The 24,543-nt window shown below is 42.7% G+C and overlaps 1 protein-coding gene across 1 annotated transcript in view; it reads right to left on the minus strand.

Annotated features, from left to right (window-relative positions):
* The window catches only part of EIN2 (NRAMP metal ion transporter family protein), a 66,312-nt gene extending 43,246 nt beyond the window's left edge, over positions 1-23,066 (minus strand). Inside the window, exon 1 of the mRNA XM_087674065.1 lies at positions 22,125-23,066. Within this exon, the coding sequence (XP_087530191.1) occupies positions 22,125-22,334 (210 nt within the window). The 5' untranslated portion in view covers positions 22,335-23,066. The remainder of the gene's footprint in view (positions 1-22,124) is intronic.
* Positions 23,067-24,543: the final 1,477 nt, after the last annotated feature.

The following is a 24,543-nucleotide window of genomic DNA, read 5'->3' on the forward strand; positions in this document are numbered from 1 at the left end:
TCAGCAATGTTATTGCCAACCTTTGGAAGGTGACTCCTTGCTAACCCCTACCTCCTAAGGCCCCCAAATGGTTGTCTTCTGTAGCAAATCGTTATTCTCTAACCAAAAAATAGACCAACAGCTCTTTCTCTCTCTAAGTTATTAACTGACTAAATGGCTGAGACCCAACCCCCAAAAACGTTTTCTTACTTTGCATGAGTATTTTTGCTAAGTGGCAGCCTTCTTAACTCATTTTTCAACATTATCCAGTCATTTAATTAATTTTTAGAATCAAATAATCCTCAAAACTAATTTCAAAAATTAATTAATGGTGTTCCCTAGTATCACCACCAACACTTATTGGGCAAATAACTATCCCAAGGTCAAAATTGACATCAACTGACCCCCAAAGCCCACCTGTATAACTTATCACAACTTCCGCCTTGGACACCCACTGCATCCTCAGGGTCCTTGGCTTATTACCATGAAATAACTACCATGTGCATTACATGTGCTAAACAACCTTGAACGTTTGATTAATAACTTAAATCAAATATTATTAGAAAAATTAAAGCATCTCAAAATTTCATGTCCTCATGACAAACCTCTCCTTGAAATCCTTGCAATCGTCCTCGATTGCACTACATTGTGCCAAAGGAAAATCATATTGCACTAGAATTTCCATAAGGCATCACAATCACAACATTGTGTACTATTGTCCAGCTACACTACATGTCCCAAGCCTGTAGAAAATTTCCAACCAGTATATACACAACAAGAAACTGAAAATCAATCCAGAATTATTGCTAGAAACTCATTGGATGCATCTATAACTCATGTTTCTCAATTGTTCTATCTATCAACCATAGAAAAGCATTAATTCAATATAAAGCATAGCTGAAACTATCAATGGCATTTACTAACATGTAGTTGTTCATGGAGCCAGTTGTAGACCATTGAAAAATGAGCATAATCTGATCATATACTAATCACTTAATGACCTGAGAACTCATCACAAACTACTACAAATGTAACCCCAAACTCATTGCAAAAATTGACCAGCAATCAATGCAAAAACAAATGCAAAACTTGTTCCAAAAGTGATCATAATCAATTCTCAAACTGATCAAAAACTGAGCTGAAATTGATTAGATTTTTTGTCTCAAAATTGAGGCAAAATTCATGCCAAACTGATCATAAGCTAATGCAAAGGTATTGTTCTGATGCCGGAGTGAAACTCATACTCATCTAGATTCTACATACATCTCATAGTGACTAGTGCATTAAGTAGTGACCTCCTGGCAAACATACTCTCAGCACAATAGCTTGGATACATGCTAAATACATCCGAGATCCACTATATACGAGAGCTATCCACAAGTGGCGGAGTGGAAGTGCTACCTCCCCCTTGAGCAACAGGCAATACTCCGGACCCCTGCTCCAGTGAACGTGCCTGAGCCCGAACTAAAGTCGGACTCTAGCTGAAAGGCATCTAGGTAAAGCTACAATAACTGAGGATGGTCTACCAAGTCATCCTCTTCCATCCATTTAGCATTCATTGGTGAATAGTTCTGAGATTCCACCAAGTATTACCTAGAGACTTTACCTTTGACATTTATTTCCTATCTGACAAAATCTTCTTAAGTATCAAAATCTCATCCAGCTACTCAACCTCGAGCTGAATTTCTACAAAAATATCCTCGGATATCAAAATCTCATCCAGCTCCTCAACCTTAGGTTGAATTTCCGCAGACATATCCTCTAGCACATCACCATGAAAAGGCATTGACAAACTAATATGAAAGGCATTTTGTATCCCCCCGTTGTGAAGGTAATTTCAATCAATACGTCACATTGTTGATCTTCTCCAACATTGGAAAGGGCCCATAGTATCTCATACTCTCAACTTCGGATGCAATCTTTCTCTTCCTTTAATTTTTTTCAACCTTGCATTTTCAAATTGCAAGAATACATAATCGCCCTCTGCAAATTGCAAAGCACGTCTATAACCATCAAGTGCCCTCTTTTGCTTTCCCTATAATCTTTGAAGTGCATACTTTATCTTTGTGTAAGCTACATCTAAGTTTTCCACATAACGGTCAGCCTCAAAGATCTTATCCTTAGTTTGCAAGATAGGCGGTCCCTTCTTGCCACCCTCAACCACTTCAAATGGAACTTTGTCAGTGAAATTATACATTGTGTTGTTGTAAGAAAACTCAACCAAGGGCAAATGCTACTCCCACTGTGTCTTGTGGTTTAAAACATAGCACCTCAAAAGATCTAACACTTTGGAATTCGCTTTCTCAAACTAACCATCTATCTGCAGATGGAAGGATGATAAGAATTTCACTATGATACCCATATTCTCAAACAATCCCTTTTAAAATAAACTGATCATCCAAGGGTCTCAATCACTAACGATCAACTCTAGCATACCATGATACTTAAAGATGTGCTGCAAAAACAACCGTACCATATGATTAGCATTTATTTCCTTCTTCAACGAAATGAAATGGGCTCATTTGCGAAACCTACAAATGATAGTCCATATCTCATCATTCTCTATAGGTGTCCTAGGAAGCTCCAAAATAAAGTCGATTACAATGCTCTGTCAAGGCCTATTTGGAATATGCAAGGGCTACAATAAACCGGGTATATTTTGCCTATCATGCTTTACTTTCTGACATATGATGTACGTCCTAACAAACTATTCTATGTCATGCCTCAAAGTTGGCCAATAAAAGAAATGCTCCACTGCCTTGACCATGACATCAATATCTCTGTGTCCTGCATACGGAAGAGCATGACTTTCAATGATAACTCTAAGCCCTAATTGCTTTGTGACACAGCCGTCCATGCATCATCAAAAATCCATCTCTTAGCACAAAGTGTTCATATCTCTAGCCATTGCAAAGCTAATCAAAAACATAAGCAAAGTCTAAATCAATAATATATTGCTCTTTCATGGCATTCAACTCAGTGTGAAACCATGATGACGACTGAAATTTCTAGCTTACGTGACAATGCGTGAGCCACAACATTAGTTTTACTTTCAATATGTACAATCTAAAAATGAAACATAGAAAGAAAATTTGCCCATCTCATATGCTTCTCAAATAATGTTCTCTGCGTAAGAAGGTATGGAAAGTCTAATGGTTTATCTACACTGTAAAATCAACCCCCAACAAATAATGTTTTCACGTAGACAATGCATGAGTTATAGCCAAGAGCTCTTTCTCATAGACTTGCAAATTCTTTTCTGCATCATAGAGAATTTGGCTCTTATAAGGCACAACTCAGCCCTCTTGCATAAGAACGGCCCTAATGTTGTTACCACATGCATCAGATTGAACTACAAATGACTTCTTTAGATTGGACAACACAAGCACAAGATCTAAAGTCATCTTTTCCTTCAACTTTTCAAATGCTGAAATTTCCAGTAGTGTCCATCTAAATGGCACATCCTTCTTCTACAAAGCATACAATGGAGATACAATTTGAGGCTTGAGCAAATCTACATACATGCTTTCTATAGTAAAAACATAAACCCAAGAAGCTGCGGATCTCATGCACATTTCTCAAAGGTAGTCATGATCGTATTGCCTTCACCTTTGCAAGGTCTATGAGAATACTATCAACAGATACAATGTCCCAAATAGTGGATTTCATGCAAATAGAATTTACTTTTCTTGTCATTGATAACCAGCCTATGCTCATGCAATTCATTGAACACAATGTCCAAGCTTCTTTCCTTTAGAATCTCCCTGATTTTTTTATTTTCCAGCTTGCTGCCTATTAGGAGAGTCCCTTGCAATATCACCCTCCTGTTCACAAATAAAACATTTGTTTACAGCCATCAATTCCCTACGTTGTGCCAATGTTTTCCAGCCCCTTCTTTGCCGTTTTGGCCTCTTTGCAAACTGATTTTCAGATCTTTCCCTTTTCTCCATGTAAACTTCTTTTTATTCGGCTTCTCCCCACTCTCTAGGAAGCCTACATCCTTCCCACGTAACAAAGCATCTATTGTAGCAGCAATCTCTATGAGCTAAGACATGCTAGACATAGTGGATTTAATGCAAAAATTCCCAATTTCTTTGGGTAACCCACAAACGTATTTTTCCACTTGCTCATGAAGGGGTATGGGGCGATAAGAAGTAATAGGCAGCAATGCATCCCAAAACTTCTTATTATATTGCTCCAAATTCTTACATTCCTTAGTATCCATCTTATTCCAAGCTGTCATGAAGTCCACCTCAAAGATACTTCTCACCCAATTCGATGTAAACATTTGCTTGAATTCTACCCAGAGTGGACCACCAACGCAATGCATTCCCTTCCAAGAAACTGGCTGCCTTTCGAATCTTCAAGGACATGGTGAAGTTCCCTCGTGAATAGGCTGCATCAAACAGCTAAATGAAAGCCAAAGCTTTTAGTCTATCTTGTGAACCACTAAAGAACTCAAACTTCTGTTTTTCCACCCTCATCATAGTCTTTTGCTTCTCCCTTGGGTGTCAAGTTGTCATACATTGGCTGCTACAAAAAGGTGTACTCCTTGAATTCACATCAAAACCAACACCAAACAAAGCATTTGCATGACCAACATTCATTTGTTGAGCCCCATAAGCATTCAAGGTGCATATGCCTTACCAAACATGCTAATTTGTGCCCTAGGCATCAAACTAATGCTGCCATACATAGATTTTTGCACATTTCCACGTATACCCGAATACATTGGACCTTGCACACCATGCATTGGCTGCTGCATACCATAGGGATTCGTGCCATGCATTCCCGTATGTGGTGCCTCTCCAACCATAGCATGAAAAATCATCCTTCCACCAAAGTATCTTGGTTGCCCCATCATAGCATGCAAACATACACAATAATTGCAAGAAGCCATTTTGAGAGAGATTCCAATGCGCAAAAAACCTTGCAATCCCAATTATGGTGGGCTACCCTTTTTCATGATACTATGAGGTTTATGAAGCATTGTGATGAGTTCTAACACACCAAAATTTCAATAAAAAAGGATAGAATGAAGCTTAACCAAAAATTATGCTTGTTAAAGCTTGTCATTGACAATTTGATCAAAATTCTCACACATTGTGCAGCAAAATCCAAAATCTACTATTATTAATAACCTACCAATTCAAGTAAAATATCACCTATACTAGTCTTAATATATAGGCATATACTAAGCAACATTTGTAATTGTAATGTCTGATAGTCATCAAATATTGATGTATCCATTGGTTTGACACTTCCATGATGGCCTTGCATTTGCATTCCTTGCCCTGTAAGTACAAATTGTTCTACTCCATTAGCATCTTTGGGAGCTTCAAATGAAGGCTTTGGCATTGTCTTCGATGTACCTTGCTGTTCCAAGTTGTAGAGGACATTTTCTTCTTATTGTCTTTGTTGTTGTCCTTCAAAGCATTCAAAAATCGGGTAACTGAGGATCCTTTGCCAATTCAACAAAGAGAGTTGTTGTTGTCCTCATCCAATTCTTAAACTGGTCATCAAATTCCTCTTCACTTTGCTTGTCATCAACCTCAGTATGCCTTGAAGGCCCTGCATCTTGCCCAACAGCAACATTTTCAGCTTGTTGTCCATGGTTTGAGCCTTGTCCAAGGTGGGCATTGCATTTCCTTCATTCCCATATGAATGTTCATATTGAGAGACATTATCACTACTTGATTGCATCTCACTATACAAAGACATACCGCTATAATTTCTCAGCTGAGGGGAAAAATCAACACTAGCACCAAGTACAATCAAGTGCCTCGGGCCCACCAAATCAAGGGATTGAGTGGTATCCCAACAATGGAACCATGATACCAGCCTTTCTTCTTGGAATGGGAGGTGATTCCTTGATTAAGCAATTAACTACAGCAATCACCACATGAATATAGCTTGAAATGCGCAAATCACCTTAATAATCTAGAACATTGGACACCGTGTTGGCCCCAAAACTAACGCCCCTTTCGGTATTTCTTTAACTTGATTGCTAGTGGAATGAGTACAAGCTAAGATTCACAATCTCATTTGTTGTTCCAAAAAGCCTCTTTGCTGTAGCAACAATCAATCAATTCGGGCCAATTGCCCCTTGATTTTTCACCCACAACTTGCACGAATGGAACCTCCAACTGGCCAGATTCTGCCCCAAATTGCAATGAATGGACTGGCATCTGAATTCCTTGAATATTACACAAATTTCAAGCACTCAATTCAATATACAATGCCTTCACCAATTGGCACGAGTTTGGAGGTGACTGTCAAACCCTAATTTCTACAAAAATTTAGGGTTTACAATAGAGATCTCTCTGCTGCCCAGCAAATTTGGCTGAGATCTACTCGAAATGACTGAGAAATGTTGAGATCTCTTGAGAATGGGTTGGAGAGATGAGAGAGAAATTTGATTTTCTTCGTAAGAAAACCCTAAATTCTCCAGCCTGCGTTTAATGTGATCACCTACTACCAAACACCTCCAAAATATTGTCACCTGATCAACAATGTTGTTGCCGGCCCCTTGGTAACGTATAACTTTGGATTGTTTGTTTATAGAATCGAATGCTATGACTATGAAAGTCAAGATTTATAATTCTTTCTTTTAAGGCATAAAATTGCAAATAACAAAGTTGTAGACTTGTAAAGCCTTATTATATTCGAGTCTCACAATGGAGCATATAATTTTCACTGTCATTTGTGTGTGTGGAACATTGATCATCCGTGCCTGTGACTTGCACACTCTGAATTACATGCAGCCCTTGTAAAAAGGCCAAATTAGGAGAAATCAATTTGTTGGATTGAGATTGGAATGATTGGATTCTTAGAGTAAGAGAAAACGCAAATCGCAAACTTTGAAACAAAACTAAAGACACACAAAAAACTCAAAATTCAAAATGCAAAATGAAAAATGTAAAAATTAGTTCTTCTTGTATAGATATGTGTATGGCATCATTGAGGATGGCTAAATGGCGGTCTTCTACAAGCAGATTGTTATTCTTTGATCAAAAATTTGACCAAGAGCTCTCTCTCTCTCTCTCTCCCCCAAGTTGTAAACTAACTAAATGGTTAAGACCCAACCCTAAAAACGTTTTTTGGATTTGTATGGCCATTTTCACCAAGTGGGAACCTTTTAAATTCATTTTTCAACATTATCCAGTCATTTAATTCATTTTCAAAATTAAATAATCCTAAAAATTATTTTCAACCCTTCAAACCCTGCCCAAAATTAAATGTGCCCATCCATAATTAAATTGGCTAGGCCATTTGCAACCTAGAGTGGTCCCCAACCTTTGTTAACCCTTACACTAACATTAATTAATTAATTAATGATAGTCCCTAGTATCACCACTAACACTTATTGGCCAAACAACTGCCCCAAGGTCAAAACTGATACCAATTGACTCCCAAAGCCTAGCTGGCATAACTTATCACAACTTTTGCCTTCGATACTCACTACATCCTCGGGGTCCTTAGCCGATTACCATGAAATAATTACCATGTGCATCACATGTGCTTAACAACCTTACACATTTGATTAATAACTTAATTAAATGTTAATAACAAGATTAAAGCATCTCAAAATTTCACGTCCTCGTGACAATTGCACAAAACGAAGGATTTGGACGATCCTCAAGTACTGCTCTACATGTGATGCCTTTTCAAATTGTCGCCAAACTACTAGAATGAGGTGCTCCACAATCCACTTCATTCCATCAAGAGCATCTATAGATATGTAAAGAATTTTGGTAATACTTTGGTTGCAAGTATGTGCAACTAGTCAACGAGGAGTTCCCATCCAATTACCTCAATCTATTAAGTCAAAGAAATAAACTATCCCAACAGCAACTCATCAACCATCTTAGAAGTTGTATAAAAAGAAGTATGGTAAGTGCAAGGTCACTCACAACAAGGATTACTTCAAGAGCCGTGGCTTCACTTGTCATCAGATGGGTCACTTTCAGTGATTGTGAGTGCTTCCAGAGCAAGAAGGCGAAGTCTGCTTCTCAAACTTCGCTAAATACTTTTAAAGCTCCACATATATATTTCGAAATTTTATTCAAAGATTATTTTATTGATGTAGATAATAGCAATAGTAGTTCAATTACTAAAATTGTTATTGGATCACATGACCTTTTAAAGATCATTGGGCGTATAAATGGCTAAGAGACGACAGTTTTGTTCAATAATGGTTCTACTCATAATTTTATTTCTTCGGACTTGATGCAAAGACTGTACCTCCACAAGGTAGCTTTTATCGTGTCCCATACACAAAGGGCCCTACTATGGATTGCTAGAATCAAGTGGTACCAAATTTGAATCTTTTGATCCAACAGTACCATCAACTTATGGATTTCCGACTCATGAGCCTTAACCATGACAATGTCATTCTTAGGATGCCATGGTTCTTTGATAAATATTATTCCTCGTATATTGATTATAAAAATCGTATATTTTTTTTAAAGCTTAGTGGTCATTTCCATATGATCTAGGATTATTTACTCTTTGAAATCACAAAAAATAATGTACATTTCAGTAGGAGTTCACTCAATGTTTTTCCGATCGAAGTGTTACTACTTATATTTGTTTTATTGAAAAAGTTCAAGCATATGATTCTCAATGTAATTCAATTTCTTTTATTAATAATCTAAATATGAATTTAAATGTAAGTATCTAGATCGTGCATTATATGAGTATGGTGACATCTTTCCGTCCTAGCTATCTAACGGACTTCCACTTTCTCATAGAATCTTAGACCATACAATTTTATAAGGTCATCCATCCTAAGTAATGGATATTTATTCTTAATGGTCACCTTGTTGAGACCTTTCTAATCGACACAAAAGGGCATCATATCATCCTTCTTTTTAGTAAAAAGAACATGCACATCCATGATTCGCTTGGCTCAATTAAACCCTTAGCTAAATAGTCTTGAAGTTGCTTAGATATCTCGTTCTTCTCTTTCTGGCTAATTCTATAAGATTGCCAAGAGACATAATGGCCACCGAGCGAGCTCATAGCAGGACTTTCAGAACCCAGTGTTGCTCAGTCTCAAAAACTGTATTTCGAACGCAATATGGGCATTCTCAATTTTTGGTCCTACCTTTTGGAATGACTAATGCCCTTGCAAGTTTCTAGCAAAGATGAATGCCTTGCTTCATCCATATCTCGAAAAGTGGATAGTTATTTTTCTCAACCACCACCTTATCTATAGTAAGTCGAAGAAGAAACATACGAAACATTTTTGCATCATCTTACGTCTCTTAAGATAAAAGCAATTATTTATCAAACTATCCAAGTGCGATTTTTTTCACACGGAGTTGTTATATCTTGGTCGTATCATCTCGATTGATCTCGAAAAGGTACAAGCTATGCTTGATTGGCCTATTCCAAGAACCATAAGGCAAGTTTTAAAATTTTAGATTTTACTAGGTTTTTTCAAAAAATCATAAAGAACTATGCTCATATCGATGAACCCGTGATAAGTTTGCTTAAGGGTATCCGAGGCGAGAGGAGGCATTGCATTGAGGGTTCCTGTCCACTAGTGGACACGAACCCTTGAGTGGACAGGAACCCTTAAGCAACTTTTTATATACTAGTAAGCTCAATCAATGTTTTCGAACATTGAAACGACTCCTTGCCACTGCATCGATATTGCAGATTATCAATCCAAATAAACCTTTTGAGGTTTATATAGATGCGAGCAATTATGGTTTAGATACTATCCTTTATCAAGATGGTTGACCTATCATATTTAAGAGTTGTAAGCTCACAAACGCCAAAACACATTACACAACCCAAGAGAAGGAATTATTGGTAGTAATCATGCACTTTAAAGTATAGCATCATTTATTTATACCTCACCTGATTTATTATTTGGACGGACCACCATTCATTGAAATACCTTTGTGATCAGCCTCATCTCCATGGCCACAAGGCAAGATGAACTGAGCTTATCCAAGAGTTTGACTTTGAAACTCGTTATAGAAAGGGCATAATTAATATGGTTGCTGATACTCTTAATTGAATTCCTGATGTTAATATCTAATTTTGTTATAAAATTTCAACTAATTATTCTCTCTCTCTTGAAGGGTGCTGCTAAACTGGTCTTCACTTTGTTATGATTTAGCCACTAGTTCAAGAGGGATCTAGTAGCTCAAGAAGCTTTAGTGTCCCAAACACCTAAAAGTAAACTACTGAGAGAAAGATGGTAGAAAAGCATTACATTTGTAACGGATTGCTTTTCAAACAATGCAAAGTGTATGTCTCATGATCACAATATCCACAATAAAATTTTATGAGTATCACATGCATCGAGCCTTATACACCTTAGCATATACCAGACTTTGGCCTTGGTTATTCGCTATTTTATTGGTCACAATTAAGACCATGGTATTTGCATGAGTGCCCATAGTGTCAATTTAATAAAGGTAAACAGCACAAACATGTGAGGATGTTGCATCCTTCACAAATTCCCAATACAAAGTGGAGTCAAAATTCTATGGATTTTGTAGTAACATTGCCCTTAAACATGGAGGTCATTATTCAATCTAGGTTGTGATCGACTGATTGATGAAAATGGCTCAATTCATTGCTACAAAGACGACTGTAAAAAGCCACAAGTTGTCAGGTCTCTTTGTCAAACACCTTTAGAGACTTTTGGTTTGCCTGATGAAATAGTCAATGACCAAAATCCTAAGTTCACAGGTCATTTCTGGCAAACGATTTTTCAAAAAATTGAAAACTCAATTGTCCATTCTGTGAGAGTGCACAGCGAAAGAAGAACACGAACACAGAGGAGAGGAGAGATGAAGCAGAGAATGAAGGAAGAAAATCTGCACTGACTGAGATGAATGCTGAATACACTGGAATGGACAGAACAGTCCCTGCACGCAGCTCGGAGCGTCAGTGAGGGAACCAGGACAGACTGGAAGCAGAGGCAGCACCAATGCCGGAGACGGAGACGGAGGGAGCAGTGCTGAACCTGCAGAGCATGAAAGAGATGAATGCTGGACTGACTGGGGGGGCAGCTATAAATAGCCCCCAGCCAGAAAACTGGCCGACCAGCTAAACTGGCCGACCTGGCCAGATCTGGTCCGACTGGCCAGTTCTGGTCCGACTGACCAGAACTGGTCCGACTGCCCAAAATAATGGGCAGTCACCCCAAAAACAGCCCAGAACTGGGCTGTAAAATGCCCAGGGCTGCATACATACTAAGGCAGCCTGAAAACACACTGACAGAGCTCCTCTGTCTCCTGTCAGACTCTGACAGGAGCTCACAACCAGGAGATGACAGACTGAGACTAAATAAGAGCAGGCTAACACCCCCTCTCAACTCCTGGGAGAGACTGAAGACCCAAGAACCGCATGTGATGAAGCAAAGAAGCCTGAGGCAAAGGCTTCGTAAAGAGATCAGCTGCATTGGCCGCCGTAGGACAATAGACCACCACCAGCTCCGAATCCACGATCCGCTCTCGAACATAGTGATACTGAACCTCAATGTGCTTCGTACGAGCATGAAACACCGGGTTCTTGGCCAGAGCAAGAGCACTCTGGTTATCCACGCGCAGCTCCGTAGGTCCGGTCTGGGAAAAGCCAATCTCCGCGAGTAAGCGACGGAGCCAAACTGCCTCCATAGCGGTCGAACATAGGGCCCGATACTCAGCCTCTGTAGAAGAAAGTGCCACAGTAGGCTGCTTCTTGCTGCTCCAAGAGACAGCACCAGATCCAAGGGTGAAAGCATAACCTGTAGTGGATCGTCGCGAATCCACATCACCTGCCCAATCAGAATCACTCCATCCAGAAAGGGTAATCCCATCTCCATACATGATCCCAAAGGATCGAGTCCCCTGCAAATAGCGAAGAACCCGCAGGGCCGCCTGCCAGTGATCCTGGGTAGGAGTCTGCATAAAGGAAGACAATAAAGCCACCACAAAGGAGATATCCGGCCGAGTGTGAAGCAGCCAGATAAGAGAGCCGACAAGGCACCTGTAACGGGTGGGATCGGTAAGAGGGACTCCAGCTGTCAAAAGCTTGGACTCAGGGTCCATAGGGCATGAGATAGGCCGACACTCAGCCATATCAAACTCCGAAAGAAGCTCGGAGATGTACCTGTGCTGCGAGATAAAAATGCCCTGTGCCATCTGATAGATCTCCAGACCTAGAAAGAAGTGAAGGATCCCTAGATCCGTCATGTCAAACTCCTGCTGTAGAATGGACCGTGTATGCTCCACCTGCTGAGTGTCGCTCCCTGTAATAATAAGATCATCCACATACAAGATGAGAAACACCGAAAGAGAATCCACAACCCGTAAGTAGAGGTTGGGATCATAAGCGGAGCGCGCAAAGCCACTCTGTAGAAAGAAGCGGTCAATCCGCTGGTACCAAGCACGAGGGGCCTGCTTTAGGCCATAAAGAGCCTTCCGCAGCCTGTAGACATGATCCTCCTTCCCCTGCACAAGAAAACCAGGAGGCTGTGAAACATAAATCTCCTCCTCAAGAACGCCATTCAGAAAAGCAGACTTGACGTCCATCTGATAGACAGGCCAACGGTGATGTGCAGCAAGAGCCAAAAGCACTCGGATGGTGGACATCCTAGCTGTAGGAGCAAAAGTCTCAAAGTAATCCAACCCTGCACGCTGGGCAAAACCCTTGGCAACAAGCCTAGCTTTATGCTTGTCCAAGGAGCCATCTGCAAGATATTTGGTCTTAAAGACCCATTTCACACCAATCACCTTCCGTTTCGCGGGACGCGGTACAAGCTCCCACGTATGGTTTCGCTCGATGGAGTCGAGCTCGGCCTGCATAGCCTGTCTCCAAATATCCTGTGCAAGAGCCTCCTCCACTGTGGAAGGCTCAGAATCCTGAAGAATCTGTGACATAAGAGCATAGTTCACACATAGTGAACTGTCCCGCTGGGCCTGTAAACGGGCTGATCGACGAGGACCTGTAGAAGAAGCAGGAAAGTGAGTAACACCTGAATCCTGCATGAGCCGGCAATACCATAAAGGAATCCTGAGAGACTCCTTCTGTGAGGGAGACCGGGGGGTCTCCGGAACCTGTAAAGCACCCGAATCGGAGAGGGACTCCCCCTCACCGAGTGAAGGTAAATCCTCCGCATCTGAAGAAGGCTGTGTATCCCGTGAAGATCCCGAAGAGGCGGTAGAAGAGCTCGTAGAAGACGAAGGCACATCCACCAAAGGGGTAAGGGAAGCCGAAGGAGGAGGAGGAATAGGGGGGGTGCTAAGGGTGATCCTGGAAGGAAGTGAAGGGAGAGAAGGTGGGGGGGGGTCCGTCGATGACGAAGTAACATCGGAAATAGAACCATCAATCGGATCCTCAGAGACCGAAGCCTCATCAAAGATCACATCCCTGCTCACCTCAACCTGCCGCGTCGTCGGGTCGTAGAGCCGATATCCCTTCGTGGTCGTACTATAACCAACGAAGATAAGCTTTCTCGACTTAGAGTCGAACTTCGTCTTCCTCTTCTTCTTGTCCACATGGACAAAAGCATCGCACCCAAAGATGCGAAAATGGGACACGGAAGGCTTCTTTCCAAAGAAAGCCTCATATGGAGTCATGTCCTGTAACGCCGAAGTCGGAGAGCGGTTGCGTATATGCACCGCTGTAGCCACCGCCTCACCCCAAAGGAAATGAGGAAGACTCCTATGCTCCAGCATAGATCGGGCCATCTCAATCATGGTCCGATTTGCACGCTCCACCACACCATTCTCTGATGGTGTGTTCGGATGGGAATACTCCACCCGAATACCATGATCCCTGCAAAACTGAGAGAAAAGGTGAGAAGTGAACTCTCCACCGTGATCAGCTCGAACACCACGGACTTTGGAAGTTGTTTGGGTCTCCACAAACACCTGCCACTCACAGAAACGGGAGTACGCCTCGCTCTTGTACTCCAAGAAATAAGGCCACACATAACGACTAAAGTCGTCCACAATCAGCATCAAATACTTGGCCTTCCCAAGGGAGGCCGTGCCCATAGGTCCGCAAAGGTCGGTATGAACCAACTCAAGCGGTGAAGTAGCCCTCCTAGAAGCAACCTGCGGGTGAGGCTGCCTGTGCTGCTTGCCCCTCAAGCAGCTAGGGCACACAGTGTGAAGAGGAGGGAAATCAGGAAGTCCCTCCACCATCTTCCTCCTAGAAGCCCGGCGAAGAGAATCAAGGTTCAAATGACCATACCGAGCATGCCAGAGTAGCCCAAGCTCATGGGAAGTCCGCGCAGCCAAGGCTGTGAGCGTATAAAGCCCACCCTCCTGTGTACCTGTCCAAAGGGCATCACCTGTAGAAGCATCCTCCACTGTGACTGCATCCTGAGTAAAAATAACGCGGGTACCTAACTGAGTAAGACCATGCACAGATAATAGGTTAAAACCCAAATCAGGCACATAGAGCACTTTGGCGGAGGAAGACCGCCTGTCGGAAAACATAGGTAAAGTCCCCACTCCATGAACAGGAACTGTAGAATTGTCACCAATGGTGACTGTACCCCCTCTGGAACGAAGATCCTGAAGCCAATCCTGACGGAAGGTCATATGTGAAGATGCGCCACTGTCGACGAGCCAAGGCTTCTCCGGAGTGGTAGAAGCTAGGGCAGTGTCTTCCTCAACAAAGAGATGCACAAACGCAGATTCTGTTGTGGCTGGGGCCGCCTTCGAGTCCTTCTCCTTAGGCTTCAAATGGGGATACTTCTGCCAACACTTCTCCTCGGGATGAGTGCCCTTCCCACAATGGGGACACTTGGGCTTCTTCTCCTTCGCATCCTTCTTATCTTCCTCCTTCTTGTCCTTGGACTTCTCCTTCTTTTGTTTCTTCTTCTTGCCACCACCTGTGGCAGCCGTAAATGCCTTGGTGGAGCCACTGGCTCCCACCTCTTTGAGTCGCTCGTCATGCTCCAAGACAAGCGGGGAAAGCTCCTCCCATAGGAGAGTCTCACGGGTTCTCGTAGTGATGAGGCTGGTGTAGAAGACATCATAGCGGGGTGATGGCAGCTGAGTCAACAGAATCATCGCCATATCCTCAGACGATATCAGACGACCAAGAGAGGCAAGCTCGCCTCGCATATCCTCCATCTTCGTGATGTGCTCCTTCATGGAAGAAGAACCATCAAGACTGAGCATCCGCAACTTCTTCTCCAGGGAAATCTTGTGGGCAAAGGTCTTGTGCTGATACAAAGACGCAAGCTTTGTCCAGACTTCCGCCGCGGTCTTTAACCTGTGAACATGTACAAGAACAGAATCATGGAGACTCATAAAAAGAAAGGAACGGGCTCGAGAGTTGAGCCGATCCCATAAGGCTGCACGGTCCATAGAGGTGCCATCGGACGAATCCACGGGGGGTCGGTCGATGGGCGAAGAAACAAGATCCCACAGATCAAAGGTATCAAGGATGCAAGCCACCTTGCATGACCATAGGGAATAGTTGGAACCATCCAACTTGTCTTCCTTCGGAAAGGAAGGGAGAATCGGCACCTGGATAGAGGGAATCAAGGAAGGCATCTGCACAGTAGATGCAGTCTTCACTGAAGAAACCTTCGCAGTAGATGGAACCCTCTGAGATGCATGGACTGAAGAAGGACGAGTGTGAGGAGGGTCATCCCGTTGTCGAACTTCACGATAGTCCCGCCTCCGCTCAGAGGAATGATGAGAAAGAAGCTCATCCTCTGAGTCTTCAAAGCCTGAAAACTGGTAAGACATCTTCCAATCTGCAAAATACCAAAGAAAATTGTGCCGCTGACGAAATAGGACCAACAGTGTGGTCACCAACCACCAAGATGCAGGCAGAAAATGCCTACAGCCACCTGGATCTGCAAAACGCAAATAGATCTGATGGCGAACACCAGAATCGAGACCACCAGCACCGGGAACTTGCCCAGACAGAGGTCGCCTGCAGGATAGGAGCAGCCAGGGTAGAAGCGACCTGCAAAACAGCAAAACGCAGGCTGTAGGAGGGTCGCCCTGCAGCAGAGGAGGTCGCCTGGCAGCAAACGCAAGGTTGCTGCGTCACTGGATGACGTGGCAGCCCCTGTGTACAGCAAACGCAGGCTGTACAGCCTTCTGATGCAGTCGCCTGGCTGGTGTAGACCTGTTGGCAGCCTCCTGAAGGAATCGCCTGGCTGTTGTGGGACTGTGAACAGCAGCAGTAAGGTATTTCTCGCGTCCTCCGTGCTCTCAATCAGGCGATGATACCATGTGAGAGTGCGCAGCGAAAGAAGAACACGAACACAGAGGAGAGGAGAGATGAAGCAGAGAATGAAGGAAGAAAATCTGCACTGACTGAGATGAATGCTGAATACACTGGAATGGACAGAACAGTCCCTGCACGCAGCTCGGAGCGTCAGTGAGGGAACCAGGACAGACTGGAAGCAGAGGCAGCACCAATGCCGGAGACGGAGACGGAGGGAGCAGTGCTGAACCTGCAGAGCATGAAAGAGATGAATGCTGGACTGACTGGGGGGGCAGCTATAAATAGCCCCCAGCCAGAAAACTGGCCGACCAGCTAAACTGGCCGACCTGGCCAGATCTGGTCCGACTGGCCAGATCTGGTCCGACTGGCCAGTTCTGGTCCGACTGACCAGAACTGGTCCGACTGCCCAAAATAATGGGCAGTCACCCCAAAAACAGCCCAGAACTGGGCTGTAAAATGCCCAGGGCTGCATACATACTAAGGCAGCCTGAAAACACACTGACAGAGCTCCTCTGTCTCCTGTCAGACTCTGACAGGAGCTCACAACCAGGAGATGACAGACTGAGACTAAATAAGAGCAGGCTAACACATTCCATCCTTGGAGCATCCTAAAACCGATAGAACAAACCGAAAGAACAAATCAAACCATGGAGAATATGTTACATGCATATGTCTCCTACAAACAATCTAATTGGGAGCGTTGTCTTCCTCAAATTGAGACTTATAACAATGCTAAGCATTCGGCTATTGCTTATAGCCCATTTATGCTTCTATGTAGTTATAAGGCAAAACCAATGATTGCTACAGAGCTTGAGGAGATGAAAATGCAATCTATAGTCGACCTTCTACACAATATGCAGGAGATATTGACAATTGCTAGAAAAATAATTAAAATGGCTTGAGATCGTGCCACATTTTGCATTAACTGACATGGTATCATACTCGAGAGAAAGTCTTACATCCTTGGATATCCGAATGGGCGCTAGTAGCATTGATCACAATGTCATGAAGTGGCTTGTTGTAAATACACCAAGGGCATTTCAAGGTTAGGGCAGCTGAGTCCTATTTATAGGACTCAAGGCCCTATTGTGCACATTTTTGTGTGACCACACTCTTGGACTCTTGGCCCATTGGTCGATGCATCCATACATCGAGATGCTATGAGCTAGTGATATGGGACACCAAACCTTGGATATAGTCATGACCTGAAGTGTTGCTAGCTCCTAAGCTTGGAGATAAGTCCATTTGGCTTTATGACTAAGAGGTGAGTCTAATGTCTAGTCCCTTTATTTTGTGAGTTAGGCTTGCATCATACGTTGTGTGCAAGTTGGATCATAGGGACACATTTCGAGGAAGAAAGAGATAGAGAAAGGGAGAAGGGCTTGTTGGGAGTAAAGGGCCATCAAGCCTTTTATATGTGCACGGGTGAGAACACACTCTTAGCACATTTAGCACATTTGTACTTTCATAATAATCTATCAAAAACCTAAAGAGGTACACTAGTCTTTGTACCAAACATCAAAGGTGCCGTGCTCTCTCCTTTCTACTGCTCTCTACTCTCTATGTGTGTTATCCGTCGTGTACACTCTCAACTCCGTCAAGCTCCATCAAACTGGTATTAGTCATAGATTCTACACGTTTCCCGAAACCAAGGGCTATTGACAGCTCAAGTAGTTCGTGAATAGACTGCCGTGAGCTACAAGTCGTGTTGACAAAACGGCAAGCGAGAGTGGGTGCCATCAACAGCTAGCTGCTGACCAGGCGAATAGTTCAAGCAACAGGTGGGGTGTTGGTCTGAGGCAAAAGACCATGCATGCAGGGAGCAACCAGACGTGGTCCAGAATTTATGCGAGCAAGACACAACAATGATATTTGTCTCAGAAATTGCAAATATTTGTGACAATTTACCTCCGACATTTGGGGCTTTTCATGTACATGCAAGAATTGGGCTGAAATTTACCCAATTTCTCGACATTGATGCACATTGGACCCCATGCAATTTGAAGCTTTTGCTGTTTGGGCGAAACTTGTGCACCATTTGGTCATTTTATGTACATGCGGATTTAATTCCATCCAATTTGGATACCTAGCACTTGGAAAATTTTGGTGGTTTGTTGAAATTGCTCTATTTTGGCAAAATTAGCCTATTCTATGCATGTCAGAGACAGTGCAAATGTATAGTTGATGCTTTGAACACAAAAATTTTGGGGCTTTTGACCGTGCGTGTCAAATTTTGTGCCCATGGGTGCATGTACAACAAAAATTGCAGCTAAAATTTGGAGCTTCTCATGTAAAGTGATGTATTTGTCCTTGGAACAGCTGTGATTATTTGTGGAGTGCTATAGCACAAAGTTTAGTGCTTTTGAAATTTTATTTGTAAATCTGAAATTTCTTCTTTTACGTGGTTATTTATTGTTGGTTGGTCACTTGTGTGACAGTTTGAGCTTGCATTTGCTGAATTTGTTGGTCACATTTGGGCTAAAAATCATGGCTCACAGCAGTGACAACAGTCATCTCATGCACATTAAGAAGCTTGAAGGAGCACATAACTTTGAAATCTGGAAAAAACAATGCTATAATATCCTGTTGCAAAAGAAGTAGGCAAGGCCGATTAAGACCGAAGGGGCAAAGCCCGCAGATATGAAATAGGAAGACTGAGATCAGTTAAATGAGCTTGCACGCTCCACCATCGAGCTATCGATTTCTGATGCCTTGCTATTTAACATTGAAGCTTTGGATTCTACCTATGCTATTTGGTCTCAACTAGAAGAACTGTATGCCCAGAAGAGTGCCGCAAGCAAAGTTTACTGGCTGAAAAAGCTTATGGATTTGCGTATGAAAGAAGGTACACCAATGTCTACTCACTTGAGTGAGTTTAACTCCATTTTCAGCCAGCTGGTTGCCTTGGAGTTCAAGATTGATGAACAATTTAAGGCTACATTCTTGCTTTGCACTCTGCCAAAGAGTCGGGATACATTCAGGATTGCTATGAGCAATTGATGTGGTAATTCTCCCCATCAAGTTTCTCATTGAAAGCAAGAGCCGATAACATGGAGTCCTTATGGTCCATAGTAGCTTGAAACTCCATGCCAATCTTGGAAGACATTGCCACCTAAATAAATGAATTCCCTCAATGGTTTCCATGGGGATGCTAAACTATAAGTATGAATTGAATTTTGTGTTATTGATCTATTCAATTAAGTAAACATCAAATAATCTTGCACAAAAACAGGGGCACCCTCCTCTAACTTTGAAAATGCAGCCTGCTAGAGCTTTCTCTACTCATCCCGAACCTATTTCAAGCGCCAAAGGCGATGAAAACTCAAAATCTGCTCCAAAAGGCCAAAAACATAGCCTTTTCTCCTTCACAAACAGCAAAAACCTGCAAAAAACAGCAACTTTGCTCCTTTCTCCTGCTTCACACATCCGCCTCAACCCTGTGTCAACAAGCAGCTCTCCCACCCGCCCTCAAACACTAAAAATACAACTGCAGCAATAAAATAATCACAATAAATGCTACGCAGAAAACCTGACTGCGACATGGCATCCTATGCAGCCTATCTCGCTGGCCCAACTGCCCGAAAATGCTGGAAATGTCCTAGTGACCATATAGAATTGTCCAACCTATGAACAAGAAATGAGTAACTACGCCCAAGAGTACTAACTATACAACAATAAACTGCCAATGCCTGATGAATAAATCTCTAGTATGGTGGACCTTGCGAGTCGCTTTTCACAATATTGACTAAGTCTGGCCGATTCAAATTCTACAGCTAGTTTGCCTTTCAATTCATGATGGGATTTTTTACAAAAAGCAGTCTCTACTCGTAGTCTATTTCACATGAGGGGACACTTTGGGAATCTGGCCAAAGGCAAGGAATCCGTGGTCATGATCCTTTGAAGGCACCTTGGAGGTGGCTTGCTCACCCACTGCTTGGGTATCCATGGTCCTATCTAATTATGATTGTTGTATGCATAGGAACAAGGGATGGCCATTTTCTAGCAATTCTTGCCCTCTTCCCTATTCGCCTCCCTATCCCATCCCCAAAACCCGTCCATGTTACTATGGTTGTATGTACTATGCTGAGTCTTTAATCACGGTATATTTTATTGTACTAATAACCAGTGATCTGAGAGAGCGTATTAGCAGTGCACATAGCTTGGGTGTGAGGGCTCATTACTTGAGTACATTTTTGTTTCATGGTGGTGCATTTGATGCTGGCCGACTATATTTTTGGGCCGCATTCAATGCAGCCAACCTAATCAATCATCCTTACTGTTGTATTATTTTTCCCATCTAAAGGCCACTCAACTCCTCCACTGTTGTACACGGTCGTATTCGGCCATTCAGCACACTCTTCTTCTAGGTGATGAGAGGGAGATTGCAGCACTCTGCTAGTTGTCCACAATCTGTACCACTATACACATTCTTGAGCCTTGATGTATGGATTCCATTTCTCCGGTCTATTGTCTTTGAGTTCATCATGTTCTTGTTGTTCTGTTCTATCTTTTGTGCTTACAGCTATTCTATTAGCACTCTCTTTGCTTCCATGGCTACACACTTTGCTGACAACATTTTCATCCACAGCAGGTTGTTTTTGCATTTTCAACACTTTTCTTCATCAACAGACTCAAGCTGGTGGTTACTGCACTCATGATCCATCTCCAATGGACGACACACTCCTACAACCCTCTCAGCTTGCTCCCACGAGAGTGTTCGGATGTTGGACTGCTCTGACTTTAAGCATTGTAAACATACATTCATTTACATTCAGCATTCATTCATACATCATATTCTACTCTTCTCCCCATTTTTGTGTTTTGCATTTTCATCTTCAGTTATTGTGCTTTAGTCGTATTTGTACACTCTGTGTTTCCTTAGTGCAAAACCTAGCATATCTTCACACAAGATACCCGATACCCTGATTCAAACAGCCAATCATGTCAATCTGATTAGGCAACATGCAGGCCATGAGGAAGGAGGTTTCAAATTGCAGATCTAAGGTTATACAAGGAGTCTCTCAGTCTAGGAACTAAGGAATCAGGATATCCCCAAATTGCCCGGGGCCAGTGCAAAACAGAAGCGTGAGTTTCGACGACAACTGCCAGAGCATTGTACTCTGACGTCCATTGCTATAACTCCAAGCTTGAAAATAGCCCTCAGGCTGTGAATGTTCACAATAGATCTCTTTGGTGGGTGCCAAACTTTGGTTTTCTCAAACAAACTAAATTCTGTTTGTTCCAATCATAATCTGATAACTTCTGGTATAGATATTGTATTTCCACACACACACACACGAAAAAAAAACTATTAATAACAATAAAGTAGGAGCACAACTAATAATGATAAAGGGAGACTAACATCCCAGTAAAAAAGATGGATGATAAAAAGGCTGCAACTGGGAACAGAGAGACTCAGGGAGGATGGGATTCTAGACAACCATAGTATAAAACAGGAGGGCTGCACAGCTACTCACATTCAGATGACAAAATAAGTTGGTAAATGTTGGCAGCTCCTGTCGACAGTTTTTTGCCAAATGCCCTATATTGCTAAGCCATGTCATTGTGATATAAACGCTGACAGAGATAAGACTCGAGACTAATTAGAATCCATTGACCCTCTTGCTAAGGGTAAAAAAATGCCTTTACCCTGTACAGCTAGAGAACATTATTGCCTTATAAACTCTGATAGAAAACTCAGAGTTAAGACATATGAGGTTCCACCAACCCACTTATTGAGGGTGACTCTAATTGATTAAATCCACCCCCGAGCTTTAAACTGATTATGAGCACTCCCAGGTTATGCTAACTCAGGAGACTATGTTGTCCCTGTCAGATTCTGGATAAGCAAGAATGAGGATTCATTCCATCTGGTTGAATTGAGTCCAAATGGGAAAACAGCAATATAACACTTAGTTAAAAGAAAGGAAAGATACCTGTGCAAGATTTTGCCCCGTCACCAATCCAAGGCGATACGACATTGAATGCAAAAGTGCAGCAAAAACACTGGACGCCATCAAAAGCCACACAAGCTCTAACCCGAATCTGGAGCCCCCTTCAAGAGCGGTCGCCCATTTTCCTGGGTCCATGAATCCCACGCATACAAGGAATACAGACCCTAGGGAGGTGATAGAGCTGCTACCCATCTGAACTCGAAGGGGTACCCAAACCCTGACGCAGCAAATGCAGATCTAGACGACTCTCAATGTTGCATTTTGAGCAGGTAGTGTCCCAGGCTCCTGTCAACGAGCTCTGTTGGTGAAGGCGTGCCCGGTCCGGAGGCTGTGCAAATGTCCGGGCGCTGTGCCAATGTCCGAGGCTCCTGCCAACGAGCTTTTGATAGTGAATGTACGCTCGGTTCGGAGGCGGTTACATGATTCCCTGCACTGACAAAACCCCAGTATTCGTGCTGTCCAGGGCTGATACAGGGGGTGTTGTCCTGCCAACACCAATGGGCGCCAAAAGGTATGTAGACTGGACAATTGGGCTTGAGGGGCGAGGTCACCACGTCTGAATTGCGAGGCTTCTGGATGAGTCTGTGGTCGAGGCAGACCGAGACCGAGAGCCAAATGGTTGTGGGCAGCTGAAGTTGCAGCAGCACGCAGCGACGACGTCCCTCAGGAAATGTGCGAGAATTGGGACTAGAAGATGACAAAGAGCTGGAAGAGAAACGGGGAGGGACGGAGGGAGGGGAGAAAGAAGGTTGGAGGTGGCAGCAACAACAATCGTCGGTGAGAGAAAAGATCTAGAAGGGGAAAGCATGGCATTCGTGTAGGCCGAAAGAGAGGGAGAGAGAGAGAGAAGGGGGCAGGAGTGGAAAAGGAAAGCGAGAGTCACGAGATGAGTGCGAGGAAAAAGGGGGAATATCAAGTTGAAAGAGAGAGGGTGTGTGTGAGAGAGAGAGTGTGATGAGAGTATCTTGAGAGCTCTTGAGTATCCGAGCTTTGAGAGATTATCTATAACTCCGAGGTTCTTCTTCACCCACCCCTCCACGATCTCTCTCTCTCTCTCTCTCTCATAGGTCTAGACCCTCCCTGCCTGGCCTAGGTAAGTACCATCATCCTCTTGACTTAGCTTTTGCAAGGGGACAAGAATGGTGTCCTTTTGAGAACACTCTCATCAGCCTTGCTTCTTCGGATTGTATCCTCTTTAGCTTGCAACTTGCACTTCTTGCCCCCATTCCTCCCACTCCCCCATTGTAAGATATCGCTTAGGTCTCCTTTTTCACTAATTCCATGTGGAGAACACAGATCCTCATCTCTCAACCAACCGGTAGGAGTTAACTTGTATTATCTTACTCAATTCCTCCTTAAGCTTATCACATTGGCATAAAAGTCTTTGTTTCCATAACTTGGGAAAGACAATTCAAGGAAGCAACCGCTTTGTGTGTTTCTCCTCATGGAAGCACTGCATTTGATCTAACTTTGCTTATCATCCTTAAGATAACAAGGGTGCACTATTGCACGCAAGAGTATTGCCCTTTTTTCTATACAAGAGAGAGAGAGAGAGAGAGAGAAATGCCTTTTTTTATTTTCTAAAGAAACTCTTCTTTCTTGAAAAGGAAGATATCCACACATTTCAAGGCTAAGTGGACCACTGAGCTGAAATTAACAGTGAGTAATTTTTTTGGGACCTACACCATCTTATCACCGCACCATTGTATAAGCATATACCCTAAAGGGCAACACTAATTAAAGGCTTCTTAAACTGGAGCAAACAAACAACGTTACGAAACTAACGTATAGGATTTGACTTGGCCTTGCTTTATGATCTTTAAGGGCCTCATAAAAAGAGGTGTTTAAAGAGAAATATTCTTTTGTAAGAAATTTGTGAATATGTGTATCTTTGTGTCAACAGAAAGGAAAGGGATCATTTACTTTTGATGCAACTTGTGCACTCACCTTTGTGGTTGGCTTCTCCTTGTGAAACTCTTATTTGAGGTGGTCTTACAATGCACAATCCAATCTTTCTTCCAAAATTGCTGATGCCTTTGCTTGCGACTATTTTGGGGCACGTATGGTTTCTCTCTCTCTCTCTCTCTCTCTCTCTCTCTCTCTCTCTCTCCATATTGCACATGCGAATATTCATTCTAGCTCTACCATTACTTATTGGTTTATCTCATTTTACCATTTTGTTTGCCATACTTCAAGATTGAGCTACACACAAGACTTGTTAAGATCATTTTCACAACTGGGGAGGAAGGCACGAGTGTAGGGGTAGGGAAAGAAAAATATATTTTAGTTTCTCTCTTTTGGTGATCTTATTGTGAAGTTAAAAGCTTGTATAAATGCTATGCCTTCGTCATCCCTTTAAATTCATGCAAATGCCTTGTACTTGGATATGTAATATTAAAGC

This window comes from Lygodium microphyllum, unplaced genomic scaffold (genome assembly GCF_053477565.2).
Source record: "Lygodium microphyllum isolate KBCC unplaced genomic scaffold, Lygodium_microphyllum_v1.1.10 scaffold_79, whole genome shotgun sequence".
NCBI classification, from domain to species: domain Eukaryota; kingdom Viridiplantae; phylum Streptophyta; class Polypodiopsida; order Schizaeales; family Lygodiaceae; genus Lygodium; species Lygodium microphyllum.